At 69.3% G+C, this 15,606-nt stretch overlaps 1 protein-coding gene across 2 annotated transcripts in view; it reads right to left on the bottom strand.

Moving 5' to 3' along the window:
* cpsf4 (cleavage and polyadenylation specific factor 4) overlaps window positions 1-13,833 on the bottom strand; it is a 38,078-nt gene extending 24,245 nt beyond the window's left edge. The window contains exon 1 of one of the 2 annotated variants that reach the window (XM_043711287.2): window positions 13,589-13,833. In XM_043711287.2, the coding sequence (XP_043567222.1) occupies window positions 13,589-13,691 (103 nt within the window). In that variant the 5' untranslated portion in view covers window positions 13,692-13,833. The remainder of the gene's footprint in view (window positions 1-13,588) is intronic. The other variant, XM_043711290.2, reaches the window with a different exon arrangement.
* Between the last annotated feature and the right edge of the window lie 1,773 nt (window positions 13,834-15,606).

Here is a 15,606-nt window from a genome sequence, read left to right as displayed (position 1 = left end):
GGGGGGGGAAGGAGGGTGGGGGGGGGGAAGGAGGGTGGGGGGAGGGGAAGGAGGGTGGGGGAGGGGGGGAAGGAGGGGGGGGAGGGGGGGAAGGAGGGTGGGGGAGGAGGGTGGGGGGAGGGGGGGAGAAGGAGGGTGGGGGGGAAGGAGGGTGGGGGGTGGGGGGGGGGAAGGAGGGTGGGGGGTGGGGGGGGGGGAAGGAGGGTGGGGGGTGGGGGGGGGAAGGAGGCTGGGGGGTGGGGGGGGGGAAGGAGGGTGGGGGTGGGGGGGGGGGGAAGGAGGGTGGGGGGGAAGGAGGGTGGGGGGTGGGGGGGGGGGGAAGGAGGGTGGGGGGTGGGGGGGAAGGAGGGTGGGGGGTGGGGGGGAAGGAGGGTGGGGGGTGGGGGGGGGGGGGAAGGAGGGTGGGGGGTGGGGGGGGGAAGGAGGGTGGGGGGTGGGGGGGAAGGAGGGTGGGGGGTGGGGGGGGGAAGGAGGGTGGGGGGTGGGGGGGGGGAAGGAGGGTGGGGGGTGGGGGGGGAAGGAGGGTGGGGGGGAGAAGGAGGATGGGGGGGGGAAGGAGGGTGGGGGGTGGGGGGGAAGGAGGGTGAGGGGTGGGGGGTGGAAGGAGGGTGGGGGGGTGGAGGGTGGGGGGGTGGGGGGGGAAGGAGGGTGGGGGATGGGGGGGGAAGGAGGGAAGGAGGGTGGGGGGGGAAGGAGGGTGGGGGGTGGGGGGGGAAGGAGGGTGGGGGGTGGGGGGGGAAGGAGGGAGGGGGGTGGGGGGGGAGGTGGGGGGGGAAGGAGGGTGGGGGGGTGGAGGGTGGGGGTGGGGGGGGGAAGGGGGGTGGGAAGGAGGGTGGGGGGGGGGAAGGAGGGTGGGGGGGGGAAGGAGGGTGGGGGGGGGGGAAGGAGGGTGGGGGGGGGGAAGGAGGGTGGGGGGGGGAAGGAGGGTGGGGGGGGGAAGGAGGGTGTGGGGGGGGGAAGGAGGGTGTGGGGGGGAAGGAGGGTGGGGGGGGGGGAAGAAGGGTGGGGGGGGGGGAAGGAGGGTGGGGGGGGGGAAGGAGGGTGGGGGGGGGGAAGGAGGGTGGGGGGGGGGGAAGGAGGGTGGGGGGGGGGGGAAGGAGGGGGGGGGGGGGGGAAGGAGGGTGGGGGGGGGAAGGAGGGTGGGGGGGGGAGAAGGAGGGTGGGGGGGAGGAAGGAGGGTGGGGGGGAGGAAGGAGGGTGGGGGAGGGGGGGAAGGAGGGTGGGGGAGGGGGGGAAGGAGGGTGGGGGAGGGGGGGAAGGAGGGTGGGGGAGGGGGGGAAGGAGGGTGGGGGAGGGGGGGAAGGAGGGTGGGGGAGGGGGGGAAGGAGGGTGGGGGAGGGGGGGAAGGAGGGTGGGGGAGGGGGGGAAGGAGGGTGGGGTAGGGGGGGAAGGAGGGTGGGGTAGGGGGGGAAGGAGGGTGGGGTAGGGGGGGAAGGAGGGTGGGGGAGGGGGGGAAGGAGGGTGGGGGAGGGGGGGAAGGAGGGTGGGGGAGGGGGGGAAGGAGGGTGGGGGAGGGGGGGAAGGAGGGTGGGGGAGGGGGGGAAGGAGGGTGGGGGAGGGGGGGAAGGAGGGTGGGGGAGGGGGGGGAAGGAGGGTGGGGGGGGGGGGAAGGAGGGTGGGGGGAGGGGGGGAAGGAGGGTGGGAGAGGGGGGGAAGGAGGGTGGGAGAGGGGGGGAAGGAGGGTGGGAGAGGGGGGGAAGGAGGGTGGGGGAGGGGGGGAAGGAGGGTGGGGGGAGAAGGAGGGTGGGGGGGGAAGGAGGGTGGGGGGGGAGGAGGGTGGGGGGTGGGGGGGGGAAGGAGGGTGGGGGGTGGGGGGGGGAAGGAGGGTGGGGGGTGGGGGGGGGGAAGGAGGGTGGGGGAAGGAGGGTGGGGGAAGGAGGGTGGGGGAAGGAGGGTGGGGGAAGGAGGGTGGGGGAAGGAGGGTGGGGGAAGGAGGGTGGGGGAAGGAGGGTGGGGGAAGGAGGGTGGGGGAAGGAGGGTGGGGGAAGGAGGGTGGGGGAAGGAGGGTGGGGAAGGAGGGTGGGGGAAGGAGGGTGGGGGAAGGAGGGTGGGGGAAGGAGGGTGGGGGAAGGAGGGTGGGGGAAGGAGGGTGGGGGAAGGAGGGTGGGGGAAGGAGGGTGGGGGAAGGAGGGTGGGGGAAGGAGGGTGGGGGAAGGAGGGTGGGGGAAGGAGGGTGGGGGAAGGAGGGTGGGGGGGGAGGGAGGGGGAAGGAGGGTGGGGGGGGAGGAAGGGGGAAGGAGGGTGGGGGGGAGGAAAGGGGAAGGAGGATGGGGGGGGGAAGGAGGATGGGGGGTGGGGGGGGAAGGAGGATGGGGGGTGGGGGGGGGAAGGAGGATGGGGGGTGGGGGGGGAAGGAGGATGGGGGGTGGGGGGGGAAGGAGGATGGGGGGTGGGGGGGGAAGGAGGATGGGGGGGGAAGGAGGATGGGGGGGGAAGGAGGATGGGGGGGGAAGGAGGATGGGGGGGGAAGGAGGATGGGGGGGGAAGGAGGATGGGGGGGGAAGGAGGATGGGGGGGGAAGGAGGATGGGGGGGAAGGAGGATGGGGGGGGAAGGAGGATGGGGGGGAAGGAGGATGGGGGGGTGGGGGGGGGAAGGAGGATGGGGGGTGGGGGGGGGAAGGAGGATGGGGGGGGGGAAGGAGGATGGGGGGGGGAAGGAGGATGGGGGGGGGAAGGAGGATGGGGGGGGAAGGAGGATGGGGGGGGGAGAAGGAGGATGGGGGGGGAGAAGGAGGATGGGGGAAGGAGGATGGGGGGGGGGGGAAGGAGGATGGGGGGGGGGGGGGAAGGAGGATGGGGGGGGGGAAGGAGGATGGGGGGGGAAGGAGGATGGGGGGGGAAGGAGGATGGGGGGGGAAGGAGGATGGGGGGGGGAAGGAGGATGGGGGGGGAAGGAGGATGGGGGGGGAAGGAGGATGGGGGGGGAAGGAGGATGGGGGGGGGGGAAGGAGGATGGGGGGGGGGAAGGAGGATGGGGGGGGGGGAAGGAGGATGGGGGGGGGGGAAGGAGGATGGGGGGGGGGAAGGAGGATGGGGGGGGGGGAAGGAGGATGGGGGGGGGGGAAGGAGGATGGGGGGGGGGGGAAGGAGGATGGGGGGGGGGAAGGAGGATGGGGGGGGGGGAAGGAGGATGGGGGGGGGGGAAGGAGGATGGGGGGGGGAAGGAGGATGGGGGGGGGGGAAGGAGGATGGGGGGGGGGGAAGGAGGATGGGGGGGGGAAGGAGGATGGGGGGGGGGGGAAGGAGGATGGGGGGGGAAGGAGGATGGGGGGGGGAAGGAGGATGGGGGGGGGGAACGAGGATGGGGGGGGGGGGAACGAGGATGGGGGGGGGAGAAGGAGAATGGGGGGGGAGGAGAAGGAGGATGGGGGGGGGGGGAAGGAGGATGGGGGGGGGGGGAAGGAGGATGGGGGGGGGGAAGGAGGATGGAGGGGGGGGAAGGAGGATGGGGGGGGGGGGGGAAGGAGGATGGGGGGGGGAAGGAGGATGGGGGGGGGGGAAGGAGGATGGGGGGGAAGGAGGATGGGGGGGGGGGGAAGGAGGATGGGGGGGGGAAGGAGGATGGGGGGGGGAAGGAGGATGGGGGGGGGAAGGAGGATGGGGGGGGGAAGGAGGATGGGGGGGGGGGGAAGGAGGATGGGGGGGGGGGGAAGGAGGATGGGGGGGGGAAAGGAGGATGGGGGGGGGAAAGGAGGTTGGGGGGGGAAAGGAGGTTGGGGGGGGAAAGGAGGATGGGGGGGGAAAGGAGGATGGGGGGGGAAAGGAGGATGGGGGGGAAAGGAGGATGGGGGGGGAAAGGAGGATGGGGGGGGAAAGGAGGATGGGGGGGGAAAGGAGGATGGGGGGGGAAAGGAGGATGGGGGGGGAAAGGAGGATGGGGGGGGAAAGGAGGATGGGGGGGGAAAGGAGGATGGGGGGGGAAAGGAGGATGGGGGGGGAAAGGAGGATGGGGGGGGAAAGGAGGATGGGGGGGGAAAGGAGGATGGGGGGGGAAAGGAGGATGGGGGGGGAAAGGAGGATGGGGGGGGAAAGGAGGATGGGGGGGGAAAGGGATGGGGGGGGAAAGGAGGATGGGGGGGGAAAGGAGGATGGGGGGGGAAAGGAGGATGGGGGGGGAAAGGAGGATGGGGGGGGAAAGGAGGATGGGGGGGGAAAGGAGGATGGGGGGGGAAAGGAGGATGGGGGGGGAAAGGAGGATGGGGGGGGAAAGGAGGATGGGGGGGGAAAGGAGGATGGGGGGGGAAAGGAGGATGGGGGGGGAAAGGAGGATGGGGGGGGAAAGGAGGATGGGGGGGGGAAAGGAGGATGGGGGGGGAAAGGAGGATGGGGGGGGAAAGGAGGATGGGGGGGGAAAGGAGGATGGGGGGGGAAAGGAGGATGGGGGGGGAAAGGAGGATGGGGGGGGAAAGGAGGATGGGGGGGGAAAGGAGGATGGGGGGGGAAAGGAGGATGGGGGGGGAAAGGAGGATGGGGGGGGAAAGGAGGATGGGGGGGGAAAGGAGGATGGGGGGGGAAAGGAGGATGGGGGGGGAAAGGAGGATGGGGGGGGAAAGGAGGATGGGGGGGGAAAGGAGGATGGGGGGGGAAAGGAGGATGGGGGGGGAAAGGAGGATGGGGGGGGAAAGGAGGATGGGGGGGGAAAGGAGGATGGGGGGGGAAAGGAGGATGGGGGGGGAAAGGAGGATGGGGGGGGAAAGGAGGATGGGGGGGGAAAGGAGGATGGGGGGGGAAAGGAGGATGGGGGGGGAAAGGAGGATGGGGGGGGAAAGGAGGATGGGGGGGGAAAGGAGGATGGGGGGGGAAAGGAGGATGGGGGGGGAAAGGAGGATGGGGGGGGAAAGGAGGATGGGGGGGGAAAGGAGGATGGGGGGGGAAAGGAGGATGGGGGGGGAAAGGAGGATGGGGGGGGAAAGGAGGATGGGGGGGGAAAGGAGGATGGGGGGGGAAAGGAGGATGGGGGGGGAAAGGAGGATGGGGGGGGAAAGGAGGATGGGGGGGAAAGGAGGATGGGGGGGAAAGGAGGATTGGGTTGGGGGGGGGGAAGGAGGATTGGGGGTGGGGGGGGGAAGGAGGATTGGGTTGGGGGGGGGGGAAAGGAGGATTGGGGGTGGGGGGGGGGGGAAAGGAGGATTGGGGGTGGGGGGGGGGGAAAGGAGGATTGGGGGTGGGGGGGGGGAAAGGAGGATTGGGGGTGGGGGGGGGGGAAAGGAGGATTGGGGGTGGGGGGGGGGAAAGGAGGATTGGGGGTGGGGGGGGGGAAAGGAGGATTGGGGGTGGGGGGGGGGAAAGGAGGATTGGAGGTGGGGGGGGGAAAGGAGGATTGTGGGTGGGGGGGGAAAGGAGGATTGGGGGTGGGGGGGGGAAAGGAGGATTGGGGGTGGGGGGGGGAAAGGAGGATTGGGGGTGGGGGGGGGAAAGGAGGATTGGGGGTGGGGGGGGTGGGGGCGGGAAGGAGGGTGGGGGGTGGGAAGGGGGATGGGGGGTGGGGGGTGGGAAAGGTGGATGGGGGCTGGAAGGAGGGTGGCGGCGGGAAGGAGGGTGAGGGCGGGAAGGAGGGTGGGGGGTGGGAAGGGGGATGGGGGGTGGGGGGTGGGGGGTGGAAGGAGGATGGGGGGTGGGGGGTGGATGGGGGGTGGGGGGTGGAAGGAGGATGGGGGGTGGGGGGTGGAAGGAGGATGGGGGGTGGAAGGAGGGTGGGGGGTGGAAGGAGGATGGGGGGTGGAAGGAGGATGGGGGGTGGAAGGAGGATGGGGGGTGGAAGGAGGATGGGGGGTGGAAGGAGGATGGGGGGTGGAAGGAGGATGGGGGGTGGAAGGAGGATGGGGGGTGGAAGGAGGATGGGGGGTGGAAGGAGGATGGGGGGTGGAAGGAGGATGGGGGGTGGAAGGAGGATGGGGGGTGGAAGGAGGATGGGGGGTGGAAGGAGGATGGGGGGTGGAAGGAGGATGGGGGGTGGAAGGAGGATGGGGGGTGGAAGGAGGATGGGGGGTGGAAGGAGGATGGGGGGTGGAAGGAGGATGGGGGGTGGAAGGAGGATGGGGGGTGGGGGGTGGAAGGAGGATGGGGGGTGGGGGGTGGAAGGAGGATGGGGGGTGGGGGGTGGAAGGAGGATGGGGGGGAAAGGAGGATGGGGGGGAAAGGAGGATTGGGTTGGGGGGGGGAAGGAGGATTGGGGGTGGGGGGGGAAGGAGGATTGGGTTGGGGGGGGAAAGGAGGATTGGGCGTGGGGGGGGGGGAAAGGAGGATTGGGGGTGGGGGGGGGGGGGAAAGGAGGATTGGGGGTGGGGGGGGGGGAAAGGAGGATTGGGGGTGGGGGGGGGGAAAGGAGGATTGGGGGTGGGGGGGGAAAGGAGGATTGGGGGTGGGGGGGGAAAGGAGGATTGGGGGTGGGGGGGGAAAGGAGGATTGGGGGTGGGGGGGTGGAAGGAGGATGGGGGGTGGGGGGGGTGGAAGGAGGATGGGGGGTGGGGGGGTGGAAGGAGGATGGGGGGTGGGGGGGTGGAAGGAGGATGGGGGGTGGAAGGGGGATGGGGGGTGGAAGGGGGATGGGGGGTGGAAGGGGGATGGGGGGTGGAAGGGGGATGGGGGGTGGAAGGGGGATGGGGGGTGGAAGGGGGATGGGGGGTGGAAGGGGGATGGGGGGTGGAAGGGGGATGGGGGGTGGAAGGGGGATGGGGGGTGGAAGGGGGATGGGGGGTGGAAGGGGGATGGGGGGTGGAAGGGGGATGGGGGGTGGAAGGGGGATGGGGGGTGGAAGGGGGATGGGGGGTGGAAGGGGGATGGGGGGTGGAAGGGGGATGGGGGGTGGAAGGGGGATGGGGGGTGGAAGGGGGATGGGGGGTGGAAGGGGGATGGGGGGTGGAAGGGGGATGGGGGGTGGAAGGGGGATGGGGGGTGGAAGGGGGATGGGGGGTGGAAGGGGGATGGGGGGTGGAAGGGGGATGGGGGGTGGAAGGGGGATGGGGGTGGAAGGGGGATGGGGGGTGGAAGGGGGATGGGGGGTGGAAGGGGGATGGGGGGTGGAAGGGGGATGGGGGGTGGAAGGGGGATGGGGGGTGGAAGGGGGATGGGGGGTGGAAGGGGGATGGGGGGTGGAAGGGGGATGGGGGGTGGAAGGGGGATGGGGGGTGGAAGGGGGATGGGGGGTGGAAGGGGGATGGGGGGTGGAAGGGGGATGGGGGGTGGAAGGGGGATGGGGGGTGGAAGGGGGATGGGGGGTGGAAGGGGGATGGGGGGTGGAAGGGGGATGGGGGGTGGAAGGGGGATGGGGGGTGGAAGGGGGATGGGGGGTGGAAGGGGGATGGGGGGTGGAAGGGGGATGGGGGGTGGAAGGGGGATGGGGGGTGGAAGGGGGATGGGGGGTGGAAGGGGGATGGGGGGTGGAAGGGGGATGGGGGGTGGAAGGGGGATGGGGGGTGGAAGGGGGATGGGGGGTGGAAGGGGGATGGGGGGTGGAAGGGGGATGGGGGGTGGAAGGGGGATGGGGGGTGGAAGGGGGATGGGGGGTGGAAGGGGGATGGGGGGTGGAAGGGGGATGGGGGGTGGAAGGGGGATGGGGGGTGGAAGGGGGATGGGGGGTGGAAGGGGGATGGGGGGTGGAAGGGGGATGGGGGGTGGAAGGGGGATGGGGGGGTGGAAGGGGGATGGGGGGGTGGAAGGGGGATGGGGGGTGGAAGGGGGATGGGGGGTGGAAGGGGGATGGGGGGTGGAAGGGGGATGGGGGGTGGAAGGGGGATGGGGGGTGGAAGGGGGATGGGGGGTGGAAGGGGGATGGGGGGTGGAAGGGGGATGGGGGGTGGAAGGGGGATGGGGGGTGGAAGGGGGATGGGGGGTGGAAGGGGGATGGGGGGTGGAAGGGGGATGGGGGGTGGAAGGGGGATGGGGGGTGGAAGGGGGATGGGGGGTGGAAGGGGGATGGGGGGTGGAAGGGGGATGGGGGGTGGAAGGGGGATGGGGGGTGGAAGGGGGATGGGGGGTGGAAGGGGGATGGGGGGTGGAAGGGGGATGGGGGGTGGAAGGGGGATGGGGGGTGGAAGGGGGATGGGGGGTGGAAGGGGGATGGGGGGTGGAAGGGGGATGGGGGGTGGAAGGGGGATGGGGGGTGGAAGGGGGATGGGGGGTGGAAGGGGGATGGGGGGTGGAAGGGGGATGGGGGATGGGGGGGGGATGGGGGATGGGGGATGGGGGGTGGGGGGTGGAAGGGGGAAGGAGGGTGGGGGGTGGGGGGTGGAAGAAGGATGGGGGGTGGGGGGTGGGGGGTGGAAGGAGGATGGGGGGTGGGGGGTGGGGGGTGGAAGGAGGGTGGGGGGGTGGAAGGAGGATGGGGGGTGGGGGGGTGGAAGGAGGATGGGGGGTGGGGGGGTGGAAGGAGGATGGGGGGTGGGGGGGTGGAAGGAGGATGGGGGGTGGGGGGGTGGAAGGAGGATGGGGGGTGGGGGGGTGGAAGGAGGATGGGGGGTGGGGGGGTGGAAGGAGGATGGGGGGTGGGGGGGTGGAAGGAGGATGGGGGGTGGGGGGTGGAAGGAGGATGGGGGGTGGGGGGGTGGAAGGAGGATGGGGGGTGGGGGGGTGGAAGGAGGATGGGGGGTGGGGGGGTGGAAGGAGGATGGGGGGTGGGGGGTGGAAGGGGGGTGGGGGGTGGAAGGGGGGTGGGGGGTGGAAGGAGGATGGGGGGTGGGGGGTGGAAGGAGGATGGGGGGTGGGGGGTGGAAGGAGGATGGGGGGTGGGGGGTGGAAGGAGGATGGGGGGTGGGGGGTGGAAGGAGGATGGGGGGTGGGGGGTGGAAGGAGGATGGGGGGTGGGGGGTGGAAGGAGGATGGGGGGTGGAAGGAGGATGGGGGGTGGGGGGTGGAAGGAGGATGAGGGGTGGGGGGGGAAGGAGGATGGGGGGTGGGGGGGGAAGGAGGATGGGGGGGGAAGGAGGATGGGGGGTGGGGGGGGAAGGAGGATGGGGGGGTGGGGGGGAAGGAGGATGGGGGGTGGGGGGGGGAAGGAGGATGGGGGGGGGGAAGGAGGATGGGGGGGGGGAAGGAGGATGGGGGGGGAAGGAGGAGGATGGGGGGGGAGAAGGAAGATGGGGGAAGGAGGATGGGGGGGGGGGGGAAGGAGGATGGGGGGGGGGGGGAAGGAGGATGGGGGGGGGGAAGGAGGATGGGGGGGGGGAAGGAGGATGGGGGGGGGGGAAGGAGGATGGGGGGGGGGGAAGGAGGATGGGGGGGGGAAGGAGGATGGGGGGGGGGAAGGAGGATGGGGGGGGGAAGGAGGATGGGGGGGGGGGGAAGGAGGATGGGGGGGGGGGAAGGAGGATGGGGGGGGGGGGGGGAAGGAGGATGGGGGAGGGGGGAGGAGGAAGGGGGGGGAAGGAGGATGGGGGGGGGGAAGGAGGATGGGGGGGGGGAAGGAGGATGGGGGGGGGGAAGGAGGATGGGGGGGGGGAAGGAGGATGGGGGGGGGAAGGAGGATGGGGGGGGGGGAAGGAGGATGGGGGGGGGGAAGGAGGATGGGGGGGGGGGAAGGAGGATGGGGGGGGGGGGAATGAGGATGGGGGGGGGGGGAAGGAGGATGGGGGGGGGGGAAGGAGGATGGGGGGGGGGGGGAAGGAGGATGGGGGGGGGGGGGGAAGGAGGATGGGGGGGGGGGAAGGAGGATGGGGGGGGGGGAAGGAGGATGGGGGGGGGGAAGGAGGATGGGGGGGGGGGAAGGAGGATGGGGGGGGGAAGGAGGATGGGGGGGGGGGAAGGAGGATGGGGGGGGGGAAGGAGGATGGGGGGGGGGGGGGAAGGAGGATTGGGGGTGGGGGGGGAAGGAGGATTGGGTTGGGGGGGGGGAAGGAGGATTGGGGGTGGGGGGGGAAGGAGGATTGGGTTGGGGGGGGGGAAAGGAGGATTGGGGGTGGGGGGGGGAAAGGAGGATTGGGGGTGGGGGGGGGAAAGGAGGATTGGGGGTGGGGGGGGGGAAAGGAGGATTGGGGGTGGGGGGGGGGGAAAGGAGGATTGGGGGTGGGGGGGGGGGAAAGGAGGATTGGGGGTGGGGGGGGGGGAAAGGAGGATTGGGGGTGGGGGGGGGGAAAGGAGGATTGGGGGTGGGGGGGGGAAAGGAGGATTGTGGGTGGGGGGGGAAAGGAGGATTGGGGGTGGGGGGGGGGAAAGGAGGATTGGGGGTGGGGGGGGGGAAAGGAGGATTGGGGGTGGGGGGGGGAAAGGAGGATTGGGGGTGGGGGGGGGAAAGGAGGATTGGGGGTGGGGGGGGGGAAAGGAGGATTGGGGGTGGGGGGGGTGGGGGCGGGAAGGAGGGTGGGGGGTGGGAAGGGGGATGGGGGGTGGGGGGTGGGAAAGGTGGATGGGGGCTGGAAGGAGGGTGGGGGCGGGAAGGAGGGTGAGGGCGGGAAGGAGGGTGGGGGGTGGGAAGGGGGATGGGGGGTGGGAAGGGGGATGGGGGGTGGGGGGTGGGATTGGGGGTGGGGGGTGGAAGGAGGATGGGGGGTGGAAGGAGGATGGGGGGTGGGGGGTGGGGGGTGGAAGGAGGATGGGGGGTGGGGGGTGGAAGGAGGATGGGGGGTGGAAGGAGGGTGGGGGGTGGAAGGAGGGTGGGGGGTGGAAGGAGGATGGGGGGTGGAAGGAGGATGGGGGGTGGAAGGAGGATGGGGGGTGGAAGGAGGATGGGGGGTGGAAGGAGGATGGGGGGTGGAAGGAGGATGGGGGGTGGAAGGAGGATGGGGGGTGGAAGGAGGATGGGGGGTGGAAGGAGGATGGGGGGTGGAAGGAGGATGGGGGGTGGAAGGAGGATGGGGGGTGGAAGGAGGATGGGGGGTGGAAGGAGGATGGGGGGTGGAAGGAGGATGGGGGGTGGAAGGAGGATGGGGGGTGGAAGGAGGATGGGGGGGTGGAAGGAGGATGGGGGGTGGGGGGTGGAAGGAGGATGGGGGGTGGGGGGTGGAAGGAGGATGGGGGGTGGGGGGTGGAAGGAGGATGGGGGGTGGGGGGTGGAAGGAGGATGGGGGGTGGGGGGTGGAAGGAGGATGAGGGGTGGGGGGTGGAAGGGGGATGAGGGGTGGGGGGTGGAAGGGGGATGAGGGGTGGGGGGTGGAAGGGGGATGGGGGGTGGAAGGGGGATGGGGGGTGGAAGGGGGATGGGGGGTGGAAGGGGGATGGGGGGTGGAAGGGGGATGGGGGGTGGAAGGGGGATGGGGGGTGGAAGGGGGATGGGGGGTGGAAGGGGGATGGGGGGTGGAAGGGGGATGGGGGGTGGAAGGGGGATGGGGGGTGGATGGGGGATGGGGGGGGGGTGGAAGGGGGATGGGGGGTGGGGGGTGGAAGGGGGATCGGGGGTGGGGGGAGGAAGGGGGATGGGGGGTGGGGGGTGGAAGGGGGATGGGGGGTGGGGGGTGGAAGGGGGGTGGGGGGTGGGGGGTGGGGGGTGGAAGGTGGAAGGTGGGGGGTGGAAGGGGGGTGGGGGGTGGATGGAGGGTGGGGGTTGGAAGGAGGGTGGGGGGTGGAAGGAGGGTGGGGGGTGGAAGGAGGGTGGGGGGTGGGGGGGGAAGGAGGGTGGGGGGTGGGGGGGGAAGGAGGGTGGGGGGTGGGGGGGGAAGGAGGGTGGGGGGTGGGGGGGGAAGGAGGGTGGGGGGTGGGGGGGGGGAGGAGGATGGGGGGTGGGGGGGAAAGGAGGGTGGGGGCGCGGGAAGGAGGGTGGGGGCGCGGGAAGGAGGGTGGGGGGCGGGAAGGAGGGTGGTGGGGCGGGAAGGAGGGTGGGGGGGGCGGGAAGGAGGGTGGGGGGGCGGGAAGGAGGGTGGGGGGGCGGGAAGGAGGGTGGGGGGTGGGGGGTGGAAGGAGGATGGGGGGTGGAAGGAGGATGGGGGGTGGGGGGTGGGGGGTGGAAGGAGGATGGGGGTGGGGGGTGGGGGGTGGGGGGTGGGGGGTGGAAGGAGGATGGGGGGTGGGGGGTGGGGGGTGGAAGGAGGATGGGGGGGTGGAAGGAGGATGGGGGGTGGGGGGGTGGAAGGAGGATGGGGGGTGGGGGGGTGGAAGGAGGATGGGGGGTGGAAGGAGGGTGGGGGGTGGAAGGAGGGTGGGGGGTGGGGGGGGAAGGAGGGTGGGGGGTGGGGGGGGAAGGAGGATGGGGGGTGGGGGGGAAAGGAGGGTGGGGGGGCGGGAAGGAGGGTGGGGGGGCGGGAAGGAGGGTGGTGGGGCGGGGGGTGGAAGGAGGGTGGTGGGGCGGGGGGTGGAAGGAGGGTGGTGGGGCGGGGGGTGGAAGGAGGGTGGTGGGGCGGGGGGTGGAAGGAGGGTGGTGGGGCGGGGGGTGGAAGGAGGGTGGTGGGGCGGGGGGTGGAAGGAGGGTGGTGGGGCGGGGGGTGGAAGGAGGATGGGGGGTGGGGGGGTGGAAGGAGGATGGGGGGTGGGGGGGTGGAAGGAGGATGGGGGGTGGGGGGGTGGAAGGAGGATGGGGGGTGGGGGGGTGGAAGGAGGATGGGGGGTGGGGGGGTGGAAGGAGGATGGGGGGTGGGGGGGTGGAAGGAGGATGGGGGGTGGGGGGGTGGAAGGAGGATGGGGGGTGGGGGGGTGGAAGGAGGATGGGGGGTGGGGGGGTGGAAGGAGGATGGGGGGTGGGGGGGTGGAAGGAGGATGGGGGGTGGGGGGGTGGAAGGAGGATGGGGGGTGGGGGGGTGGAAGGAGGATGGGGGGTGGGGGGGTGGAAGGAGGATGGGGGGTGGGGGGGTGGAAGGAGGATGGGGGGTGGGGGGGTGGAAGGAGGATGGGGGTGGAAGGAGGATGGGGGGTGGGGGGGTGGAAGGAGGATGGGGGGTGGAAGGAGGATGGGGGGTGGAAGGAGGATGGGGGGTGGGGGGTGGAAGGAGGATGGGGGGTGGAAGGAGGATGGGGGGTGGAAGGAGGATGGGGGGTGGGGGGTGGAAGGAGGATGGGCGGTGGGGGGTGGAAGGGGGATGGGGGGTGGGGGGTGGAAGGGGGATGGGGGGTGGGGGGTGGAAGGGGGATGGGGGGTGGGGGGTGGAAGGGGGATGGGGGGTGGGGGGTGGAAGGGGGGTGGGGGGTGGAAGGGGGGTGGGGGGTGGAAGGGGGGTGGGGGGTGGAAGGAGGGTGGGGGTGGAAGGAGGGTGGGGGGTGGAAGGAGGGTGGGGGGTGGAAGGAGGGTGGGGGGTGGGGGGTGGAAGGAGGATGGGGGGTGGGGGGGAAGGAGGATGGGGGGGTGGGGGGGAAGGAGGATGGGGGGGTGGGGGGGGGAGGATGGGGGGGTGGGGGGAGGAGGATGGGGGGGTGGGGGGAGGGGGAGGATGGGGGGGTGGGGGGAGGGGGAGGATGGGGGGGTGGGGGGAGGAGGATGGGGGGGTGGGGGGGGATGGGGGGGTGGGGGGGAGTGGATGGGGGGGTGGGGGGAGGAGGATGGGGGGGGGGGTGGGGGGAGGAGGATGGGGGGGTGGGGGGGGGGGGAGGATGGGGGGGTGGGGGGGGGAGGATGGGGGGGTGGGGGGGTGGGGGGGGAGTGGATGGGGGGGTGGGGGGGGGGGGGGGGGAGTGTGTGTGTGTGTGTGGACTGTGAGAGATCCCGTTCTCCTCCCGCCCCCCCGCACTCACTGTCCATTCCGGGGAACGGGAGCGGCTGGGCCCCCAGCTGCTGCTCCACCGCGATCTCCAGCTCGAACCTGATGTGCTCCACATTGGAAATGAGCTCCTGCATCCTGCCGCCTGAGAGAGCCCGAGGCTTCACTACAACAACCCGAACAACACCGGGATCCGGGGGGAGAGATCAGGCCAGGCCCCGGGCACCGGGATGTGGGGGGAGAGATCAGGCCAGGCCCCGGGCACCGGGATCCGCTCCGCCTCTGCTTCAAACGACGAGCCGACTTCCCCATCAAGAGGTGACCCCTTCGCCAGGCACAGCGCCCCCCACCGCCCTGGAGGACCTGGCCTGTAGTAAAAGGGGAGACCGTCTCCTCATCACTTTGTCGCCACGGGGAATTTGCATAGCACCTTTCAACAACCTCCCATCTACCCCAAAGTTTTCTTCGTACAGGCTCATGGGCTACTGCTGCCTGGAGTGCTTTGCCAGAAGTGCTTCCCTCTCAATCACTCAGCTATTCTCTATATCACTTACGTACTTGTAAAAGTATGATTCTCCTCTTTATACCATATTGTGTTTCATCTAAAAGCAATTATCAGTATTTCTTGTTTTACAGTAAAGCATTTTGCAGATAATTCTGATTATTTTGCAATATGTTTGTGCCTTACAGCTTAAGGTAACCACTTCACCATCAGACTCTTTCTGTGTAATAGAGCCAGTGGCATGTCTTCAGTAAATCACCTACATGTATGTGATGTCCAGTAACATCAGTAAACACAGAACCGAAACTCTCAGAATTGCTGCATGCAGTTTAGAGATAACATTGGTGATAACTATATAACTGTGTTACATGTCCACCAAGGAAGCATTGAATGTATAGATATATGCATCCTTGTACATGTTATTGTGATCTTTGAAGTCACCATCAAAAGTACTGGAGTATTTTATTCTTCTTAGCCCTTCAGTGCCTAAAGCAAGGAGAGATTTGATGGCCTGTTGTTCTTTGTCAGTTATCTGCTGATCCATAAAGTAAATATTGATTCTTTATATAATTGAATTTCTGTCAATGGATTGCTAGTCTATGGTGAAATGTTTACTTTTCATGTTTCTTTTTATGACAAATGCGCTCTAAAATGCCAGTTCACGGATCTGTAGTGCTGCTATTAGATTAGATTTAGATTACATTACAGTGTGGAAACAGGCCCTTCCGCCCAACAAGTCCACACCGACCCGCCGAAGCGCAACCCACCCATACCTCTGCATTTACCCCTTACCTAACACTACGGGCAATTTAGCATGGCCAATTCACCTGACCTGCATATCTTTGGACTGTGGGAGGAAACCGGAGCAAACCCACGCAGACACGGGGAGAATGTGCAAACTCCACACAGTCAGTCGCCTGAGGCGGGAATTGAACCCGGGTCTCAGGCGCTGTGAGGCACTGTGCCACCGTGAGACCTGAACACCGAGTCTGGATTTTGTATTCACTGATGCTACTGTATCTTGCACACACACAGTTGACTAACTAAAGGTATGAGAGAAAGTGAGGGCTGCAGATGCTGGAGATCAGAGCTGAAAATGTGTTGCTGGAAAAGCGCAGCAGGTCAGGCAGCATCCAGGGAACCGGAGAATCGACGTTTCGTGCATAAGCCCTTCTTCAGGATGCTGCCTGACCTGCTGCGCTTTTCCAGCAACACATTTTTAACTAAATGTATGACACTGAACCTTGTGTACACAGTGACTGAAGGAGAGACAGGTACCTCTATACTAGAATGCCACTTTGCCTTATAGGGTACAGGCCTGTGTTTAGAATCTATACCATAATAAAATACCTTGTGCAAATATATGTTATTGTTGAAGTGGGAATAACATTGACAAGCAAAGTGGCAATGAATTACATTTATATAATGCCTTTTCCAACCACATATAAGTTCAACTAGAGAAGGAGCAATGGGGATGAGTGATCATGAACTTAGTCAAAAAATAGGATTTGAAGAGAATGGGGATAAAAATTCCAGGGAATAGTATTTGG

The sequence above is a fragment of the Chiloscyllium plagiosum genome, unplaced genomic scaffold, assembly GCF_037043375.1.
Source record: "Chiloscyllium plagiosum isolate Xiang-an unplaced genomic scaffold, Cpla_swu_hap1 HiC_scaffold_20, whole genome shotgun sequence".
NCBI lineage: Eukaryota > Metazoa > Chordata > Chondrichthyes > Orectolobiformes > Hemiscylliidae > Chiloscyllium > Chiloscyllium plagiosum.
This window is presented reverse-complemented; position numbering and strand designations above follow the sequence as displayed.